The following is a 22,392-nucleotide window of genomic DNA, read 5'->3' on the forward strand; positions in this document are numbered from 1 at the left end:
TTGAAGAGCAGTAACCTTGAAACAAATGTAAAAAAGGACAAACATTTATTTGGACAGTTTTATTTTTACATTAAAGGAAACAGCGATAAACTCGGGCTGTGTCTCAATCCATATTCTCATGGACTCAAATGAAGTGGTTTAATTTCATTTAGTTAACTAACTAACTAACTAACTAACTAACTAAATAAATAAATAAATATAAATTACAACTCCACACTTGGGTCCACCACCCCCGGCCCTGTACCAATATAGTGTAGTTTCCAAGAATTCAAGGTCATATTTGATCACACAAGCAGACTCAATTGGTGCTGAAATTCCTACCCAGTGATGAAGTAAAAATATGTGAGGGGAATATGAATCAAACATTTTATAAGCCCACTTAGACTGACTTTGCGTGTAAGTTCAGTTGATTGACAGTGGAAACTCCAGGGAGGATTCCAGGGCACACAAAAGTGAAAGTGAACTCCACTGAGGTATGCTGTGTGCTTATATAACTGCACCCACTGGCTTTGAGCAGCCTGAGACTGATAACCTCTCCACTGACACGTTTTATAAACACTCCGCAGGTTACTTTCATTTTCAGATTAGAGTGGTTTGCTCAGAGCTGTTGTTTTAAGAACAAAAAGCCAGTTTTAACTCCGCAAACACAAAGCACAATGAGGACACCGAGATTGGGATCTAATCGCTGGATATTATCTGCATGTGCACAGTTGCATGCAAAGGTTTTGGCACCCCTGGTCAAACTACATATTTTGTTGATTTTTGAAGTGACTATTTTTAACTGCTTAAACCACAAGTTAGTTATTTTATACATGCTAAAGTTTGGAGGCTGTTCTAGTTGTGAAGATACCCTTATTGGTATATATACCCTTATTGGTATAGTGTAGGGTGTTTGCCAAGGTGGGGGTGGAACCCCAGTCTACAGTGTAGAAGGCAGAGATTTTACCCACTACACTAACCAACCACATAATTACCCTGTTAGGTCTTAATTGTCATAACAGGCCTGGTTAGTCCACGAACTGTCGTTAGGAATTGATCATTGCATTCATTCATTCATTCATTCATTCATTCATTCTCTAAGCTGATATTGATGATTAAAAAAAAATAATAAATTCTCTGACTCCTCAGACTTTGTGCTAACACTTAACAACCATGAGCTCCATCAAGTAGATGACTGAGGATCTGAAAGTGAAAGTAACCAATGCCTACAAAAACCGTGTTCTTTTGTGACCTCCTGGATGACCTGTCAATACACTCTTGGCTGATTTTTGGTAGGACATTTACTCCTTCAGAAGGTTTACTACTGTTTCATGTTTTCTCCATTTGTGAATAATGACTCTCACTGTGGTTCGCTAGAGTCTCAGAGCCTCAGCGATGGCTTTGTAAACTTTTCCAGCGACAGTGTTTCACGTCTGTACTTGGATCTCTTTATGACATGGCATCATGTGTTGCTTTTTTGAGACCTGCTTCACATTTCCAGACAGGTTCTATTTAAGTGATGCCTGGGTGTGGATAGTGACTGCACTCAATATAGTCAACTAAATTGACTGAACAGTGTTTTTCCTTCAGTTAATGAAATCATCATTTAAAAACAGCATTTTGTGTTCAGTTGGATCATCTTTATCTATTATTAAAAGTAGTTTGATGATCTGAAACATTCAAGTGTGAAAAAGATGCAGAAATCAAAGCACTGTACATACTGGAATCTTAAGATTTTTTTCCCCCCAATTTTTTTTGTTTATATTTTATTTATTTCTCTTTTTTCTATTTTTCTATGTTATTGTTATTTTCAGCCAAGTCTGCCATGAATCTCAGTTTTGGCCAAAAATGTTAATTTCAGCACAAAATAATATGTGATCACAAATAATTCCTCTTCATTTCATTTATGCTCATAATGCATTGTCTTGCTCCCTTACAGCCAAATGATTACTGAAATGTGGAGAACATGGACAGAATCACAAAACTCAAAACTTTAAAGTAAATTTCAAATTTAAACATGAAAATGTGCAGAATTTGGAGACTCTGTTTTATTGAACACTATTCTTTGCAGAAATGCTGTCACAATTCAGTGTTTATTCAATTCAAGTTTATTTGTATAGCGCTTTTTACAACGATATTGTCACAAAGCAGCTTTACAGACTTTTGAAAAAGAAGTAAGTTCTGCAGCATCCAGTGTCATATCTTTTAGACAATCTTCTATTTTATTTATTCTGAATTTAATATCTGTTTTGGCTGGTATGTACAGCTGTGTATCATCAGCCTAGCAGTGGAAACTCATTCCATGTCTATTTATAACTAAGCCTAATGGCAACATGTGTAATGTGAATAACAGAGGACCTAAACCAGAGCCTTGTGGAACTCCATATTTCACTTTTGTATAATTAGATGATACATTACTTAATTGTATGAACTGAAACCGGTCAGTGAGGTAGGATGTGAACCAGGATAACTCTGTTCCTATGATTCCAACCATGTTTTCTAATCTGCCTAAGAGAAAAGAGTGATCTATAGTGTCAAAAGCTGCACCAGCAGAGATACGTAGCCTTGATCAGAGACAAGAAGAAGCTCATTTGTTATCTTAACTAAGATATCTCTGTGCTGTGGTGAGACATCTCTGTGCTGTGGTGGGGCCTAAAACCGATGGTTTATCAGGGTGTGTACAGCAGCCAGCCCTTTGCACATCAGTAAAGTCTCGTAGGTTAGCTTGCTGACTGTGAGAATTAACTGGGAATATTAGAAAAGAACAAGCCGAATTTTTGCTTTTTTTATTTTTACTTAAAATATTAGCATTTTGTCAGTTCCTGCTGATGTGAGTTCTTGCCGGTTTTCTCCCTTTCAATTCAAGGAAGGAAGAAAACACTATGTGAGGCATGTTTGAACTACATAGTCCATTTGGAACTGATAGTAACTATAAAAGAATACAGTCACACAAAACAACTCGTCATATCCTCTTTAAAGACAAATAGCATGAGTGCAGTGCCCTCTGTTTTACCTCAGCCTCATGACTAATGTTTGAGTTTCTGTAAATACAGCAGACGACGTGTCGCTCCATCAGTGGTTAATCACTGCCATCGGTTTCCGTACAGCTCATGCTATTGTGACACACTGTGTAACAACATTTGTGGTAATAAATTTTTATAGGGCACAGAATTTACTCTGATTACACTTTAAATGACTGTGCAGGTTATTACTTTAGAATTACTTTACTGTTATTACTGCAATATAACAACAGCAACAATAATAATAACAAGAATATGTGCCATTTTATCCCTTTTAGACTATTATATATACATTGTTTTCTGAATAATACAAAATTTTAAAAACTAAAGTGAAAGAAAAGAACAGAGTGAAAGTAAAAGAGATGGATGAATGAGAGGAAATGGAGTCTGATAAATGAGGGGACTTCTGGGGGATGCTGTTTATAACTCCAGGCTCTGAGGCTCCAGCTGCTACTATATTTAGTTATATGATCTGCTTTTCTCCACCTACATGAGTAACGGCTAAACTGGGACACGAACAAAAACTGAAACTGCTTCTGTACTGAAACGGGTCAGTTTTGGACTTTTTGACAGAAAACATCCAAACAAGCCTCAGACCTGTTAAAGGGGAACTCCACTGATTGTTCAAAATTTCCTCATTCACTGGTCCAGAGATAAACCGTCATTCAGCTTTGATGTGAAAGCGTTTGAGCTTTTAAACTACATTTAACACAACATTTTTATACCCCTGTAACCCAGTGAACTATGTGTTATTGGAGTATTATAAATGTTATTAAGTAAACAGGTCAAATATAAATACTCAAAAGTAAATTGAAAATATGAAAACACAGATAATGATCTACTGCGGTCACTCAGACTTTCCGTTTTGGTTTTGTGAGTTTCTGTCTGAGTGTCTGAGGTTTGGTGTGTGGTGGTACATTATAGTGTCTGGAATCCACTTCCAAACTCTCACTGAGTGATAATAAGAAACATCTAGTCAAGTCAAGAGGCTTTTATTGTCATTCCATCTCTATACACAGCGGAGTGAAATTACATTCCTCCAGGAACATCACAGTGCAACTAGGAATAAAAGTACAAAGTGTGAACGTGCAGACGTCGTGTGCAAACAAAAAATTTAACTAGAAACAATAAATACAATAAATTAAACAGACACTAGACACAGTAAACAGACAGGACAGTGCAGCGAACTTGATGATGTGATTTGAACTGTACTTTGCAGTACAGTCGTAAGTCAGTAGAGTGGACAGCAGTGGACTGAGCACACAGCCCTGAGGGGCAGCAGTACTCAGTGTGGTGGCATTGGAGACCTGACTGAGGTCTCTCAGTCAGGAAATCCAGGATCCAGTTAGAGAGGGAGGCGTTCAGGCCCCACATGCTCAGTTTTCCAATCAGCTGCTGAGGAATGATGGTGTTGAACATTGAACTGAAGTCTATGAACAGCATTCTGCTGTAGGTAGTTATTGTCCAGGTGGGAGAGAGCCAGGTGGAGTGTGGTGGAGATGGCATCGTCTGTTGGAGATGGCGTCGCCTGGAGTCGTCAGCAAACAAACAGCTGATTTCACAATTCTGAAAAAGCATTTAACACAGAGCATCATGCTTTCATTCCATTCTTCACACATCAAACAGACTACAAGCAAAGCAAATTCCAAGCTCAGCAATAGTCGTTCTTTTGGTGTTTGTTTCTATGCTTTTTCTGGACCACTACAGAGCAAAATGGGACAGACCACCAGCCTTGATTTAACCAGAAATTCTCTCATGTGATTGATTATTAGGAGATGTTTCTGAGGATGTAAGATACAACACAGCCCATTTGGGTAGCACTTTATTTGGACAGTCCAGTTTAGGGGCTTTATTGATATTACATTTACTCTCAAGTCACATTCAACTAAATATCTACTAGATTGACCATCATTTTCATCAACTCCAAACCTGCTCTAATCCAAACCCTAACCTTAACCTCAACCCTAAACCTAAACCCAACCCTCACCCTGGTGCAGATCCTAACTGAAACCACACTATTGTTTAGAATCAACAGAGGGTTCCAACAGAGGGTTTGTTAACAATTTGAACATCTGTAGAGAATCTATAGTGGACTATCCAAATACAGTCGGACCCCCACTTTTATAAGGAAGGAGAAAGTCAATGGAAAAAAGTGAAAGAACAGGAGTCTACAAATCTGGATTTCTAAGCTACAGGACTCCTAACAACCACCTAGAAAAGCTGGTAGACCCCCAAACAGTAAAGCTTTCATCTCTGAGAGAGAGGAGAAAATCCAGCTGCTTCAGATCTGAAAACATCCACAGGTGTTTCTGTCCATTCTTCCACAGTGAAAAGACCACTCAGCTCTGTTGGTCTGAAAGGACATGTAGCTGATCAAGAAGAACCTCACTGAGAAAAGGAGACGGACACATCAAACAAAGAAGCTGAATGATGGACTGACCACCCGAGAGTCCAGACCTCAACACCACTGAATGGGTCTGATCACTTCAGAAAATGATCAACAAAACAACACAAAGTGTTTTGTGTGTAAATGGACTGTGAAAGGGGTTTTGCCAGGCTGTGCGGGTCACAGTGAGCTCAGCTGATCGTACATCACTCTGATCCAGCAGACTGAACAGAGGATGGTGCGTCATGTGAGAGGAGAGTTCCTGTGGTTTGGATTGTGTTTGTCGTATTTGCTTATTCATAGTCATGCTGGTTTCTCCTGAGTTCCTGTTGTCTGTAAACAGTATGTGACATCTGGACCATGTAACGATAATAATAATCACCTTTTCAAAGGAGAAATTGTGGTGGTGACTCATATCATGTGGTGACAATGTGTGTTTGTTTGTGTACATTTTCAGGAGGTCATCACAGTGACCTTGCAGTGAAAACAAGACAAACAAGAAAGACAAAAACTCCCTACTTCATGTCTTAAAACCATCATCATCATCATTGTCGTTGACTGCTAGTCCAGACAGGGTCGCGGTAGCAGTTGGGAGAGCAGAGAATCCCAGATGACCCTGTCCCAGAAGTCCAATAACAACTCACCATTCGGGTTTAGATCAGGCAGGCTGTTCTTCCCAGTCACGCCTCTCCAGGTCTCCCAGTCATTGCCAACGTGAGCATTGAAGTCTCCCAGTAGGACTATGGAGTCTGTAGGCGGGACCCTTTCCAGAACCCCGCCCACTCGCTCCAGGAAGGCCGAATACTCTGACCTGTTGTTTGGTGCATAGGCACAGACAACAGTCAAAGTTTTCCTCTCTGCGATTTTAATTCGCATTGAGGCGACCCTCTCGTCCACCGGGACAAACTCCAACTGCCTGGTCACCAGCCGGGGACTTGTGAGTATCCCCACATCCACCCAGCACCTCTCACCCTGTGCAACCCCTGAGTAGGAGAGAGACCAACCCCTATCCAGGAGTTTGGTTCCAGAGCCGACACTGTGGGTGGAGGTGAGCCCAACTATATCTAGTTGGTACCTCTCAACCTCCTGCACAAGTTCCGGCTCCTTCCCCCCCAGTGAGGTTACGTTCCATGTACCAAGAGCTAGTTTCTGCTGCAGGGGCCTAGGCCACCTAGGGCCTCCCCGCAATCTCCCACTGCCAATATGGCACTGCACCACTCCCCCATGCTGGACCTTGCAGGTGGTGGCCTCCCCACGTTGCCTCTTCGGGCTGAGCCCGGCCGGATTATGTGGGCTGCCCGGCCACCAGGCGCTCGCCGTGGAACACTACCCCCAGGCCTGGCTCCAGGGGTAGGTCCCAGTGACCCTTTCCCGGGCAGGGTGCATGATTTTTTGTGCACGATATGCACATACATATAGATATATAATACTAATAGGCTATGTTATTACATATAATACTTTTCATATATGCAATATGTATGGAATATAACATATATGCATATGGATATATTACTAAAAACACATACGCATGTACATATAATTCTTACTGGGCATATTATTATTGCTAATTGATAACTAATAAATATTAATGTTAAACAGAATAATGTCTTAAAACCATCACACTTCACTTCAGCTGTATGAAACACAGTTAAAAGTGTCTTTAGAATCTACATTTAGTTTTGGTTAAATTCTGCCACCTGCTGGACAGTCACACACACACACACACACACACACACACACACACACACACACACACACACACACACACACAAAAATAGGTTTTGATAGCGTAGAGTCTTTTGTGAATCTTTTAAAAGGATAAACTAATGCTTGTGCCTGACACCTGTTGACTTTGAGACTCAGAGACAAACATGCATGTCTTCTTACTGAGCATAATTTATTTGAGTTTGCTTCATTTTTTTTCTGTCTATCAGAATCAGGACCAGTGGGAGATGTAACAAAGCCTTGAGTTACAGATGCATGGCACCCAGAGCTCTGCATGGTCCATGGAGCTACTGCATGGAGAACAAATAAAGGACGGGGTGAACGAAGAGCAGTGTATACCAGGGAATGTAAGTGTAAGAAATTTTCTGGAAGTTTTTCTTTTCCTGTCAGTATCTTTCTAGAAGACATTGAGCTGGCTGCAGCCTCCAGGGATGTCAGAGGAAGCTGGCTTCATTGATGAATATTTAGATGGTAATGCTTCAGATCTTCAGATCAGTCTGGTTCCTGTTCAGCAGAGAGCAGAAGAATCCAGATAAGATTAAATCTCACATATAAAAGACGTATTTTGAGGATGACTGGTCTGTGGCAGTACTTAGTGTTTTCAAATGCTCTAAATGGGTTTATTGAAGAATATGATTCACTGGAGCCCCGAGGAAGTGCCTGATAAAGATTGTGTTCTCAGAGACCAGTTTGTGGTATCGATTCATGACTCAAATCTTAGACAGGAAGTAAAGAGAATTGACAGACATTAGCTTTTCTACTTCGAGGAAAGAGGCAGTGTAATGAGCCGAAGAGAGTAGTGGAGTGTTCCAGGAGCTAACTTTCTACTGCACTACTTATGATGCTCCGTTTACAGAGTGTGATGCTATAATACTGAAACAGAACGGGGTGAGTGGGCCGATTTAGCAAAATTTTGAGAGAGAATTTTAGATAGATTGTTTTTTTAGGTTAATTAATAGTAACTAATAGTTCTAATTAACTAATCATATTAAAGTGACATGCCAAAAGTCATGTGATAGCAGTGTTTAGATTGATTATGAAGTAGCGTTACCTCAGTGGACATCTAGGGAACGTCCATGCTTGTATAAGTTGTGAGGTGTCTGGCAACATGTGGCATGGTCCGATGAGTCACAGTACCAATTGTTTCAGGCTGATGTCATTCTGAAGAGTTCTGATGAATTATATGGCCTGCATATTTGCCCCCATTGAGTATTTATGGGATCTGGTTGAGAGGTTCATTCAATCTAGAGATCCTGCACCTACAAACACCAGAGTGCTATGGTGGCTGTCCAAACAGCTCAACGTACGTCCAGACGCCTTCTGTCCACATGTGGAATTAATGTCACGTTGATTTGCTGCACTTGACCAGGCTAGAAGGGGTCCTAGACGATAGTAGTTCCTGTCCCGTGACTTTTGGCATGTCAATGTACACTGCTCAAAAAAATAAAGGGAACACTCAAATAACTCATCCTAGATCTGAATGAATGAAATATTCTCATTGAATACTTTGTTCTGTACAAAGTTGAATGTGCTGACAACAAAATCCCACAAAAATCATCAATGGAAATCAAATGTATTAACCAATGGAGGCCTGGATTTGGAGTCACACACAAAATTAAAGTGGGAAAACACACGACAGGCTGATCCAACTTTGATGTGATGTCCTTAAAACAAGTCAAAATGAGGCTCAGTATTGTGTGTGGCCTCCAACTGCTGACACACTCCAGCCACATGAGGTCTAGCATGGTCCTGCATTAGGAGGAACCCAGGGCCAACTGCACCAGCATATGGTCTCACAAGGGGTCTGAGGATCTCATCTCGGTACCTAATGGCAGTCAGGCTACCTCTGGAGAGCACATGGAGGGCTGTGCGTCCCTCCAAAGAAATGCCACCCCACACCATTACTGACCCACTCACAAACCGGTCATGCTGAAGGATGCTGCATGTAGCAGATCGCTCTCCACGGCGTCTCCAGATAACAAGAACTCAGGGAAAATTTCCCAATTTTACAGATAACTCCTTGAGCCATCTTAAGTGTGAATGTTTAATTTGCTCAGCCAGGAATATTTTCTTTTATATGTGTTGTATGTACATATGTAGAGCTTCAGGATTGGATAAGTAAAGGAAACATCTCACTATATCAGCATTGTACAGTGTGAGAACAGTATAGAAAGATTATTCCTTTAAAATGCTGTTTAAAAGCACTATTTGACAAATACATTGTTAAAGCAGGATTTAAATTTGGACACTACACTATATAACTGGTGCTGTCCTGTCAGGTTTTATTTGCCCCTTTGGGTGATGATGGGCTGGCTTGGGTCAGTTTTCCGACAGAATGTTGCCTGAAAAGCAACACCAACCCATCATCCCTCCTCTACCAAACTTTACTTTTGACACTGTGCTTTCTGGTAGGTAGTGTTCTGGCATCCACCAAACCCAGATTCATCATCAGACTGACAGAGAGAAGCTGATTTACTGCTCCAGAGTACAGTGGTGGCCCTTTACACCCCTCCAGCTGACACTTGGCATTGTGGATAGTGATCTTAGGCTTGTGCGTCACTGTCATGGAAACCCATTTCATGAAGCTCCTGACACAAAGTCCTTGTGCTGATGTTGCTTCCAGAGGCAGTTTGGAGCTCTGTAGTCAGTTATGCAACAGAGGATAGGCAATTGTTATTTGATACCTTTGTAGTCTGTAAGTTTGGGTGGTCTACCACTTCCTGGCTGAGCTGTTGCTCCTGGATGTTTCTGTTTTACAAAAATTGCGCTTATACTTGGCCAGGGCAGAGCCAGCCGGGCAGAAATTTCACAAACTGACCAAGCCAACATCGCTGAATTTGAATGAATGTTTTAGGCTTTGCAGGGTAACTAAAAGCAGACACTGTATTTTAGCTTATTACTGTTGATCCACTAATGTTTCTTTCATTTAAAACATCTTATGTACATCACCTTTAAAGCAGTTTATCACAAATAAGCATGTCAGTTAGTATATCACAGTGGCTTTCTCTTCATTCTGTTCTAACACCCTCTGTGTTAGTCTTTTGGCTCAGTGCTGTAGTTAGTGTCTGACCATACACATTTGTTCCTGAGATGGTGAATTGAGTGTTTATCTGTAATTAACTCTAATATTGGGCCTCATTCACCAACTGCTCTAAACCTCTTACAATCTCAGGCTTATTACATACTAAGGCTTATTATTCAGTAACTACAGGAGATGCAATGCAAACTGGCCGAGTTGTTCTTAGGTTATAGAAGTGTGTAATAGAACAGCCCCTGACCATTTAAGGAGAAATTGCTTTTAAAAACCTAGGTATGCAGCTTTCAGGAGGACTCTGACATTCACCAGTGTTCACACACTCAAGAGCACGAAGGTGAGAACAGGTCTGCACTTTAAGAACACGTCATGAATCTTTCTCAAGAGCACATTTAAGAACAAGCTTAGAAGCTTGTTGGAGAATGAGGCCCATTGAGAGTCAAGTGCTTTGAAGCGTGATACTCTTTATTCTTTCTCTCCTTGGTATGTATGTAGTGTGTCTTCTGACCAGTAATAAGCATTGTGGCGTTTGTAGAAGGCTGCAGACTGCAGAACAGGATGTGGGGTTTGTGGTAAGAATTTACATTTACATTTACAGCATTTGGCTGACGCTCTTATCCAGAGCGACTTACCATTTGATCATTTTACACAGGTAGGTGAAGGTGGTGTTAGGAGTCTTGCCCAAGGACCCTTATTGGTATAGTGTAGGGTGCTTGCCAAGGTGGGGGTGGAACCCCCAATCTACAGTGTAGAAGGCAGAGATTTTACCCACTACACTATCCAACCACATGATTACCCTGTCTTAATTGTCATAAGCATGGGATTGAACCCCAGTCTACAGCATAGAAGGCAGAGGTGTTACCCGCTACACTAACCAACCACCATGCACAATTTCTATATTATCCTTCTTACAATTAATTTTGTATCATAGACACGAAATTGAGTGTCTGGTGTTAAATTATTATATTAATATCTCTACGATTACTGTACTTGCTTTACATGATCCAAATATATTTGTATTTACCTTACATTCCCTGTATTATTTCATGTATTAAAAATGCTGTACTAAAGAGACAGAGAGGAAAAAATGCTTTATATATTGGCAAAAACACCTTAGTCCAGCTTGAATTCATCAATAACAGTAGTTTCTTGAACAAACTGTAATTAAATTCATCGTGGCAAAAAAAAGTCCTTAACCTTAAAATTACCAATGGCTCGATACCAGTTTTCCTGTTAGATGCTGATACCGCAACCTTGAGTATCTGCCCATACTGATATCAATTCTATACTGACTTCTCTTGAATAGCTAATCTGTTCATTTTACATTTGTCTGGATGAACTTTCCTTAACTTAGCCATTTAAATAACATCATGCTCAAACTGTGAAATAAATATTCTACTCCCCTAAAGGAAGAAATCAGCAGCCCACAGACTCAGTTGTGCAGCACTGTATTCATTTTATTTACCCTTTTTCACACATACACGATGTTTAGCAGCATTTTTGATTGGTCAGCACCATACAGACATTTAAAATAATGTTTAAAGTGCAGCTTTACACAAAGGAGTAGTTAAGTTTTTAAATGATTAATGAGTTTAAGATAATGAATAATTTAAGATTATTCTTATGGGATGGTGGGGAGGCGGACCCAAGCGAGGAAATGAAAATCCGGTCAGAAGAGGCCCCACATACCTAGGGCCCCACATATCTTCCACATGGAGTGGAAGATCCTTAGCTGAGAGCCAGACCCACTGGCCTGGCCAGAAAGTGGGTGCCAGGCACCTCTTGCGGTCTGCCCCCTGCTTCCTGGTATTAGTGGTGGTCATGAGGGAAGCACAGGCCTTCTGTCATGCCCTCTAACAATGCTGCACAAACTGCTCTGCCCACAGGACGCTGCCCACAGGACGCTGCCCACAGGACGCTGCCCACAGGACGCTGTTGGCTGGATATTTTTGGTTGGTGGACTGTTCATAGCAGTGACACTGAGGTGTTTAAAAACTCCAGCAGCGCTGCAGTGTGAGCCACTCATACCAGTGCAACACACACTAACACAGTACCACCACGTCAGTGTTGGTAGCTCAGCACTGCAGTGCTGAGAATGATCCACCACCCAAACAGTACCTACTCTGTGAGGGTCCATGGGGGTCCTGACCACTGAAGAACAGGGTAACAGAGTATCAGAGAAACAGATGGACTACAGTCTGTAACTGTAGAACTACAGAGTGCAGCTATACAGTAAGTGGAGCTGATAAAGTGGACAATGAGCGTAGAAACAAGGTGCTCATAATTTTATGTCTGATTGGTATATTTATTCTAAAGTTATTGTTTTTCCCTCAAATTAATTCTTACTATTCTTTATAAATCAATTTCAAGACTTTTGCACAGCACTGTGTAGTCATTGTTTCTTGGGTGAATTAAAATTGTTGTTGAGTGAATCTGTTAGTCTAAAACCACTTTGAGATTTTGCCTCACTGGCAAACCCCATAAATAAGCATAAATACTGTAAATATGTTGTTTACAATATTATTTATTTGTTAGTAGAATACAATTAGAAAACCCCTGAATCCTGGACATCCTGGGAATATAGACTGAATCAGGAGTTTATTCCATATTTTAAGCACTTTACCATGTTTACGTAATCCGATCTGCACAAGATCTCTGTGTTTCTTTATGCTGACACTGTATGCATGATTACTTTCATTACGACAAATCTATATACCAGTTTATTAGATACTCATTGGCCATTTTATTAGATACATCTACAGTGAACTTTGTTTTTACAAAATGTAGTCTTTCTGTACAGTTAAACAACACCCCCTGTACCCCATTAGCTATGGACCACCCACCACTGACCAGACATTATTTGGGTAGTAAACTATTCTCAGGACAGCTGTGACACCAATATTTACATTTACGGCATTTGGCTGACGCTCTTATCCAGAGCAACTTACAATTTGATCATTTTACACAGGAAGGCCAAGATGGTGTGAGGACTCTTGCCCTAGGACCCTTATTGGTATAGTGTAGGGCTCTTGCCCTGGTGGGGGACTGAACCCCAGTCTACAGGCCAAAGGTGTTAACCACTACACTAACCAACCACAATATGGTGGCATGGGTGTGTGTGGTGTTGGTAGGACTGCATCAGCCCCCCATATAATATCTGGTAAGTGGTGGCCCTGTTGTGATCCTTTTCCATTGATGAACGGGGTAGATGGCACTGATAAATTCGGCAGCAACAAACGAGTCTCAGTTTGTAACTGTAAACCTACAAAATACACCTATGCGTTTTCACATGGAGTCAAAGGGTTCTTTGGAGCGACACCACAGAGGAAACACGTTTGGTTGGCTTGTCATGGCAGTGTAGAGATTAATTGATAAAATATATCTTTGAGTTATCATTAATAAAATGTTTGCAGCAATTATTAATTTAGAAACCATTAAACTAGAGTACAGAGTCATTGTATCTCAGGCCCAGGCAGCCTTAGGTAGGAAAGTTAGGCCTAATGCTTCTAGGCAAGAGGTGTCTGTGCCTGGCACTGCTTAGAAGGCCTTGAGAGATCCGCAGATATGAGCTGTAAGAAATACGGTCTTTTTGTTAAAAGCAAGTTATAGTGAGGGAATAAACAGCGAGCAGGAATGGGTTGTAACTCTTAAGGTCTGACGCGTCCACATTTCACACTGTTTCTGGAAATCATGGACGTCGTGTCCTCCGGGCCAAAGAGGAAAAGGACTGTCCGGATTGTTTTCAGCACAAAGTTCAAAAGCCAGCATCTCTGATGGTGTGGGGGGGGTGTTAGTGCCCATGGCAGGGGTAACCTGCACATCTGTGAAGGCCCCATTAATGCTGAAAGGTACATACAGGTTTTGGAGCAACATCTGCTGCCATCCAAGCAGCGTCTTTTTCAGGGATGTCCTGCTTATTTCAGCAAGACGATGCCGAGCCACATTCTGCACGTGTTACAACAGCGTGGCTTCGTAGTAAAAGAGTGCGGGTACTAGACTGGCCTGCCTGCAGTCCAGACCGTCTCCCATTGAAAATGTGTGGCACATTATAAAGCGCAAATTACAAAAGACCCCGGACTGTTGAGCAACTAGTAGTTTCAACATTTAGTGATTCAATAATTCAACAAAGCTTCAACAATCAGTGTCCTCAGTTCCCAAACGCTTATTGAGTGTTAAAAGGAAAGGTGATGTAACACAGTGGGAAACATGCCCCTGTCCCAACTTCTTTGGAGCGTGTTGCAGGCATCAAATTCAAAATGAGGGAATATTTGCAAAAAACAGTCAAATTTATCCATTTGAACATTAGATATCTTGTGTTTGTAGTGTATTCAATTGAATATAGGTTGAAAAGGATTTGCAAACCATCGTTTTCTGTTTTTATTTATATTTTACACAGCGTCCCAACTTCATTGGAATTGGGGTTGTGTGTGTGTGTGTATGTGTGTGTGTATATATATATATATATATATATATATATATATATATATATATATATATATATAAAACCTGGAAACTATCCAGCAGAAACAGTTCAAACAGCTGCTCAGAAATAGGTTTGCACCACAATCGCACCAGGTATACTGTCTTCTTAATGCTTTTGTTTAGGCGTCTGGAATCTCCACCTGAAAGCGACACCCCAGTCTTTTTGTCAAAGCATCAGGGATGAATCAGTAGAACTGCATGTGATCATGTTGTTTTAATGCCTGCAAGTGTTGTGCAGTGAAGTCTGTGCTGCAGCAGCTCGTACTCACCAGGCAGGACGTCGAGATCTTTCAGCTGAACTGAAACACAAACTGTAGAACCAGTAGGAAATACGAGACGCCCCTCCTTCCTTCCTGGACACACGACTCACACAGACTTCAGACAGTTCAGGAAGTTCTCTGTGGGCGATTTAAACCCATAAACACAGCGGCAGAACTGCATCTTTCACTAATTAGCAGTGAATAAATGCTTTTATAATATTTCTATAGAAAACCAACACGTGTGTGTGCAGTTACACAAATATGATATATTTTAATGTCAGACTCACTACAGTTCGAGGATTAAACTGCTGTGGTTACTCGCCTTCTTGGCATGTTGGGTTAAGGTCAGCATGGTTTCATGGTTTTACTGCTTTGAGGAGGTTACAGTAATGGCTACCTATGATTATCATTTCTATTAAAGTGGGTTTGAGGAGCTCTTTATAGATGGACCCTGATCACCATCTAGTAGACATACAGTACTGTATGGTTTATTCATGACCGAACTGTCAGAACCAGTTACACCCAAGTCCACAGTGAGCAGATTACTCAGTGGTAGAGGTAATAGTGTACCCTCTTATCTAAAGCAGGCTCATGAGATGTCCCTGGTGGTCTTGTCTGCCTGAGGGCTGTTGTGTCTGTCTTTAGCTTGCTGACTAGTACAACCCTAATTCCAATGAAGTTGGGACGTTGTGTAAACTATGTACACTGCAAAGACGAGATATTTAATGTTCAAACAGATAAACTTTATAGTTTTTTGCAAATATTCACTCATTGTGAATTTGATGCCTGCAACACGTTCCAAAGAAGTTGGGACAGGGGTGTGTTTCCCACTATGTAACATCGCCTTTCCTTTTAACTACACTCAGTAAGTGTTTGGGAACTGAGGAAACTGATTGTTGAAGCTTTGTAGGTGGAATTCTTTCCCATTCCTGCTTGATGTACAGCTTCAGTTGTTCAGCAGTCCGGGGTCTCTGTTGTCGTATTTTGAGCTTCATAATGCGCCACACATTTTCAATGGGAGACCTGTCTGGACTGCAGGCAGGCCAGTCTAGTACCTGCACTCTTTTACTATGAAGCCATGCTGTTGTAACACGTGCAGAATGTGGCTTGGCATCGTCTTGCTGAAATAAACAGGGATGTCCCTGAAAAAGACGCTGCTTGGATGGCAGCAGATGTTGCTCCAAAACCTGTATGGACCTTTCAGCATTAATGGGGCCTTCACAGATGTGCCAGTTACCCCTGCCATGGGCACTAACACACCCCCACACCATCAGAGATGCTGGCTTTTGAACTTTGCGCTTGTAACAGGCAAAGCTGTCACTGAGCTTTCATTTTTGGGCTTGGGCGGCCACCATAGTTGAGGAGCAGCTCCCCCTCCCCTCCCTGTCACGTTGGGTGTTTGGTCATTTAGCGCCAGTATTTAGGCATGGTGAGCATGCATTGGGTTAAGCTCAGGCTTCCTTGTTGGTTGGGCTAGATGACTGCAGGACTTGCTGCTGGGTCAATTGGTTGAAGGGAATTCTGCCAGAAAACGGGTGTCTCTCCCTCACTCCTTGGATTCAAAGTGCCTGTTGATCTTTACATTGTGTGTAAATTTAATGATGAATGGACTAAAAGAAATTAACCACAATGGCTTGAAAAAAACTCTGGTTCCTTTGACTTACATTAAAAGTAAAGTAGGTTTTTTCCTTCTCCTGGAAAGTTACCATTTTGGAGATACGAGGTTTTTTGCCAACAAAATCGATATGTAACTAATTTCCTTTAGTGCTTATGTTAAAGCAGTCATCAGATAAAGCGTTGCACTTTTATCATAAAAATTCCCCATTCGATTTACAGCTGCTGCTTGTGTTTTTAACCACCAGATGTCACTAATGTGCACTGGTTTTAAAAGCTTCGAGCACTGAACTCGTTTTCAATAGAATTTAAAGAATGAATGGCATTTTGAATCCCTCCTTTTACACCAGGCATTATTCTGATTGGTCAGAGGTCCTCCTCACATGATTGATGACAGAAAGCAGATATATCTGTAGAGGGGAGGGACAGACAATGGGAAAGAGAGACAGATGCACAAACCAAAACAAAACAAATTACATAATGCTTGCTTACACATAATGTGGCCTCAGACCACACGGCCCCGGGGGGGCTCAAATACTTGGAACAATCTATTGCGAATGTACAAATCAGCTGCAAATGCGGCCACTGAATGTGTACAAATACGTGAAATAAACAAATACAGGTTATCTCTTCTCAGGCTCCCTCAAGTTTAACATGTCTGACGTTGTTGTTGCCGTTGAAATGGGAGGTTCAACACAGAGCCTGACAGATGGTTTAGCCTTTGCCCTTCAAAGCACATAAGACTATTTCTCTTTTTGCTTTATGGCTTGAAAGAATAAGAACAAGGTGAACTGTAGTATCATCTCACATTTTTTTAATATATACACTTGCATGTAGTTTTGAGTTTGTGGCCTCTCAAGACCATGGCCCGTGTCTGCTGGTTAGAACTTCTACCCTCAATGGAAAAAATCGGCAAAGACAAATTCAAACATGCCTTACAGGAACAAGGAAGAAATTTTTTAAAATAATGTTAGCAGCACAATAGAAGCCTAAGTAGTCACTCCTTGCCAGTGAGCTGTGGCTGTGAGAGTGAGCACTCCATGGGCTTTACCTGTCTGATAGTATAATTAGAAACTTAATTTATGGATGACAATATGGAAAAAGTTTTGGGACATACATGAAGTTTGTTCTTCTGGTGAGGTGTTCCTTGCAGTGAGGAGTGCTCAGAGCGGGAAAAGGTAAATACATCTTCAGTTTTACACGCCAGAGCTGGGCTGTTTAAATCTCATGTGAATCCCTGAAGTTGACAGAATTGGGTGGCAGACAGTCAGTTCTGAAGATCAGCTGTTATTATTTTGGAGATCATTGTTCTCCAGCTGAAAGAGTTATTGAGGTTTGTTAGGGCAGCGTGGGCCTGATTGAGCTCATGGATTAGTAGATAATGAAATCAATATATGGCTAGTCACTTCTGACTCAGTCTTCTGGAACTGAGTTAGTGCACGTTTGTTCTGTATTTCAGCCCCCAGCCCACCTTTTCCAGATATTTGGATCTTCAGGTTGGAAATCCCCTTCAAGGAACTTTCACTTTCACATATACAAACACTGAAACTCTGGAGCTTTGAACTGTTTTGATCTGTCACCTACCAGATCAAGCTCTCTGTTATCTTCTACAGAAAAGGCTGTTTTAAATGTACGAGTGCTCAGTGTGTGCCGGTCTGTACAGACTGCTAACATAAATAGCAAATGACAGAAAGCAAGAGCGACTCCTGGACTCCTGTGTTACTACAGGTGCTGGTGATTTGGACTTATTGTCTGCTCCCTGCAGACAAGTGCAGTCTGATCTCCACTGCTAGCGTGAATCATTTGTATCCCCAGTTATGTGTATATGTGTGTGTGTGTGTATATGTTATATAATATATATATATATATATATATATATATATAACTGGTAGTGTATGTAAGTCACTACTGTACATGCACTGACAGCTGACTGAACATTTAACTGGCTTTTGTTTTAGACCACCTGCACACACCTCTTCAGAGATGACCCTGAACATCATGACCTCACTCCTGTACACTGCCACCATTTTATGGCCTGCTGTCTGTGTCTGTGAGTGGACAACTGGACGGTTTCTATAAACTAGATTTCCGAAGATCCGTCTAAAATAAGATGTTTAGTGTTACAGGACCTAAAATGTATTTACAATCGAATGTTTTCTCTCCAGCCTTCCTCTCCGCAGACTCTCAGATCTCCATATCTGCCAGAGTTGGTTCCTCAGCTGTTCTGCCGTGTCAGTTGAGAAACGTGCCCACTGAAACTCCTCAGGTTGAGTGGCAAAATAATGCTGAGACGGTGTTTGAGCGTTTCGGGCAGGATCTGCATCAGGCTGATGGCTATACAGACCGTGTGGACGTTCCTGAACATAACCTGCTGAAGGGGAACTGTTCACTGGAGTTGAAGAACATCAGACTTGATGATGAAGGGGTTTATGAAAGCTACCTGATTTTGAAGGAAGGTGACCGTTCTAAAAGGGTTTTCATCCAGAGAGTGAAGCTTTCAGTTGAAGGTAAGACTAAGATCAGTAGAACACGCACTGAACACACCAAATATACAATAATGTAAAAAATAACACATTATTGTAAAGGCTGTGTAGCAAAAGCTGTTCACTATCAATTAGTTGTTCTCATTGTGGGGTACATCTGCCATTCACTGCAAAAAATGATATCCTGGCAAGAGATTAAATCTCTTAAATCTATTCAAAATATATTTCTCATATTGAGACAGTTGTAAGCTTATGATGAGATTATTTAACTTAAAGAGCGTCTACACCCCACTACTTTCAGCTAACTGCACCCCTGGCCCAACTTTAAAAATGCTCAAAAATGGGAGGGGCACGCTGGGAAGGGCCCTGCAGTAATATTCGGGTTTGGAGGTGGGGCTGTGAGGGAAACAGGGGGGCTGGGTTGCTGTGGTTTAAGGGCCAGCGCATGTTAGTTAGTCTTACAAGTCTTACGAGGCTGACCATTTTTCTCCACTAGCATCCCATCTTTGATGAGGTAAGGTGTTTCTGATCAGGTAGCGCTTCTTGAGCCTTAACAGTATGAGCCACTGACTCGAAATGGTACCGAACGGTAGAACGTTCCTCAAAAACACGACGGCTTGCTTTTCATGATCTGTTCAGCAGGTCCATATTTGAGTCCTGATTTCTTAGATAGTCTGAATTCTGAATTAATAATGTGGATTTCTTTGAACTCCAAGTTTCATTCACTTCGACATCAAGGTCGCAGACTGCATGGCCGGTCAGCCAGGGTCTGCTGCAGTGGCCCTAAATCCTTACGTTCTTCAAGCTGTTCATGGCACTTACAGGTGTTACATCCAATTCTGTTCCCTCTCAAATTCACATTACCCTTCATACATCGATCCCAAGGCATGTGCACTCACTGACCAGAAATCAACAACAAGCGCCACTAGAACTACAGAAAGCTGGAAAAAAGTTCAAGAGAGGCTACATGAACAAAAGGCTGACACAGTCGGTATCAGTGGCTATTTAACGTTAACCCTTCCTGAACCGTTTAGCTTTCCGTAGTTCCAGTGTTGCTTGCCGTTGATTTCTGTTCAGTGAGTCGTGGCTGAGGGTCCAAGTTGTGAAGGGAAACATGAATTGGATGCAAGACTAGCAGCTTTATGGAGACTTGAACTTCTGACCAACATCTTTATTACAGACTAAGCTCAGATTAAGGGGGTTATTTACAGTTGGTACACACAGCTGGCGTATCACAGCCTAGTGAGGAGGTGCTGGGGGTGTTTAGCTCAGTGTGTGAGTGTGGTTCTCTCCTCGCTCTTGGCTCCTGTGCGTTCATATTTATGAGTGCAGTGCTAATAGGGCGCATCAGGGGGCGGTAATGCTGTTTGACTGGTTAGCAGACTGTGACATGTCATCATACTTCAATACAAAGACATGTTACCTGCTACTGAACCAGACGGGGAGCTGTAAAGGTGGAATTGTAAAGGTGGAAGAACAGCTGAATGAACAGCTGATGTGCTGAACAGAATGCTAACATTTATTTACTTTTGTTGATCCCCAAAGAAACAGATCAAGAATTTGTCAAAGGGTTTCTTGAAGGTGAGTGATTTTAGCATTTCCCACATAGTTAATTAAAAAAAAAAGTGTGTGTGTAGGTGTGTGTGTGTGTGTGTGTGTGTGTGTGTGTGTGTGTGTGTGTGTGTGTGTGTAAAGGTTTACTTTAAAACATTAGTAACGTGTTTGTCATAACATTTTGAGTTTATTAAACTTCAAATTCTAAGTTAACATGACGTAAAACACAGACAGTCCTATTAACTCACTACTAGAACTTAAGTGACCTCGTTATTTTAAGCCAGCCTGGATTTTTGTTCAGTGTGGAAATCCAGTTGTCTCAGAACTGAACTTCTCTAGCATGTAATGTTTATAATGACTGAATATCAATTACCATGAGCACTTCTTTAAAGTCTCTCTCTCTCTCTCTCTCTCTCTCTCTCCAGATGACATTGCAACACAACAGGCATTGGATTTAACAGGGATCATAGCATTCATTCTGATTTTATGCATTCTTTTTCCATAAACTATGTAAACTCCGTAAAATACGTCTATACAGACTCACTGGAGAGGTGGTATGAAGTCCTCTGAACATCATCTGGAAGACTCTCATGGATGTGGAAAGACATAATAAAACAATGTTGGTAAAATCACTGTAAAGCATGTGGTGAGAGTAGAGAATAACAGGAAATGATATCCCATTCTACTGACACTGGACCAGTTGTGACAGGCTTTGGCTGGTGGGAACTGGGCCAGAATTTGATGGCTGGTTGTACCATTATCAGGAATATATTCTATACTAACTAAGTACTGCTGAAAGTACAATGTGCTGTTTCACGCCTGGACATGACTGTGCAAGTGTGATGGCTGCCTCATATGTTAGAGATGTATTGATTTTAAGCTTAACCCAATTCTTTTTTAACCATATAACTGGGTGAGATGAGGGTGCTGTTTGAATAAGGTGTTTCTCTGAACAAGTGAATAAATATTTGATCAAAGAAATGTTTGTTAGGCTTAATCTCCTGACTAAACGTCTCCAAAGATGCTGCTTTACTGGTGCGTCTTTTATGTTGGGAACAAGCTACACAATGTATTTATAGCTGGACTGATGCTGAGACAGAGAACTGAACAAGACTCCAGTCTGATATTGTTCCACAGCAGAACTGGAGGCAACAGCAAACAGCAGCAGGTTAGCTGGCAACATGAGGTTTGTAAAGCAGTGGACGTGGTTAGGAGATTTGACCAAGATGGCATGAAAAAAGCAGTTCCTGTTAGCCCCAACCCCGAGACAAAGGCTACAAACACAAGGTAAGATGGGTTTACGCTGCCAATTTGCAGTGTGCATTTAACTCAGTTGATTGGCTTTATATAATAATGCTGTTTGTGTGTTGTAGCTTTCTAAGTTGGAAGGCAAGGATCTTACACAGAGGTACAGATTTACTGGATGTGGAGCGTCAGCCTGACATTTACATTTGCTGTGACACTGTAAAGCCAACTTTCCTGCTCAAACACAGCTGATTCAAGCCATCTGTTGCCAGGTTTAGTGGGTGTGTTTCAGCACGAGAACTACCAAACTGGAGAACATTGGTCCTCAGGGGTCCTGAGTCATGCACCCTTTACATTACAATGTTTTCCTTGCATTCTGCAATGCTGCATTTGCCAAACATTGTCTTTTAATCAATTTCTAAAAAGCATTTAGTTTCTGTATTAATTCACAATTCCACTTTGATAATAATATCTGGGCTTCTTGCAAGCAAAAGCAGTTGGACTTAATCTCTTCCCTAGCACCCCTCTTACCTTCTACCTACTCTCACTGGCCATTTTATCACAAACACCTACCACACAGGCACACTTATGGTTATTGACTGTAGCCCAT

General features: G+C 41.4%; 1 protein-coding gene across 2 annotated transcripts; it reads left to right on the top strand.

The window, feature by feature from the left end:
- The first annotated feature begins 7,397 nt into the window (after positions 1-7,397).
- On the top strand, positions 7,398-21,450 carry LOC108444540. Of its 2 annotated transcripts, none has more exons than XM_017725760.2 (5): positions 7,398-7,457; positions 18,459-18,550; positions 18,666-19,007; positions 20,529-20,564; positions 20,963-21,450. In XM_017725760.2, the coding sequence occupies exons 2-5, from the start codon at positions 18,484-18,486 to the stop codon at positions 21,040-21,042; spliced, it is 525 nt and encodes a 174-aa protein (XP_017581249.2). In that variant the 5' UTR covers positions 7,398-7,457; positions 18,459-18,483; the 3' UTR covers positions 21,043-21,450. The 2 variants fall into 2 exon arrangements, with proteins under 2 accessions (XP_017581249.2, XP_017581248.2); XM_017725759.2 differs by lacking the exon at positions 7,398-7,457 and adding an exon at positions 17,533-17,678.
- The last annotated feature ends 942 nt before the right edge of the window (positions 21,451-22,392 follow it).

Source organism: Pygocentrus nattereri, chromosome 11 (assembly GCF_015220715.1).
Source record: "Pygocentrus nattereri isolate fPygNat1 chromosome 11, fPygNat1.pri, whole genome shotgun sequence".
NCBI classification, from domain to species: Eukaryota; Metazoa; Chordata; class Actinopteri; order Characiformes; family Serrasalmidae; genus Pygocentrus; species Pygocentrus nattereri.

Coding starts and splice junctions, on each gene's coding strand:
- LOC108444540 (XM_017725759.2), top strand. CDS start 17,587: ATGACAATATGGAAAAAGTTTTGGGACATACATGAAGTTTGTTCTTCT. Junction 17,679..18,458: donor AGTGCTCAGAGCGGGAAAAG/GTAAATACATCT, acceptor CTTTTGTTTTAG/ACCACCTGCACACACCTCTT. Junction 19,008..20,528: donor AGTGAAGCTTTCAGTTGAAG/GTAAGACTAAGA, acceptor TGATCCCCAAAG/AAACAGATCAAGAATTTGTC.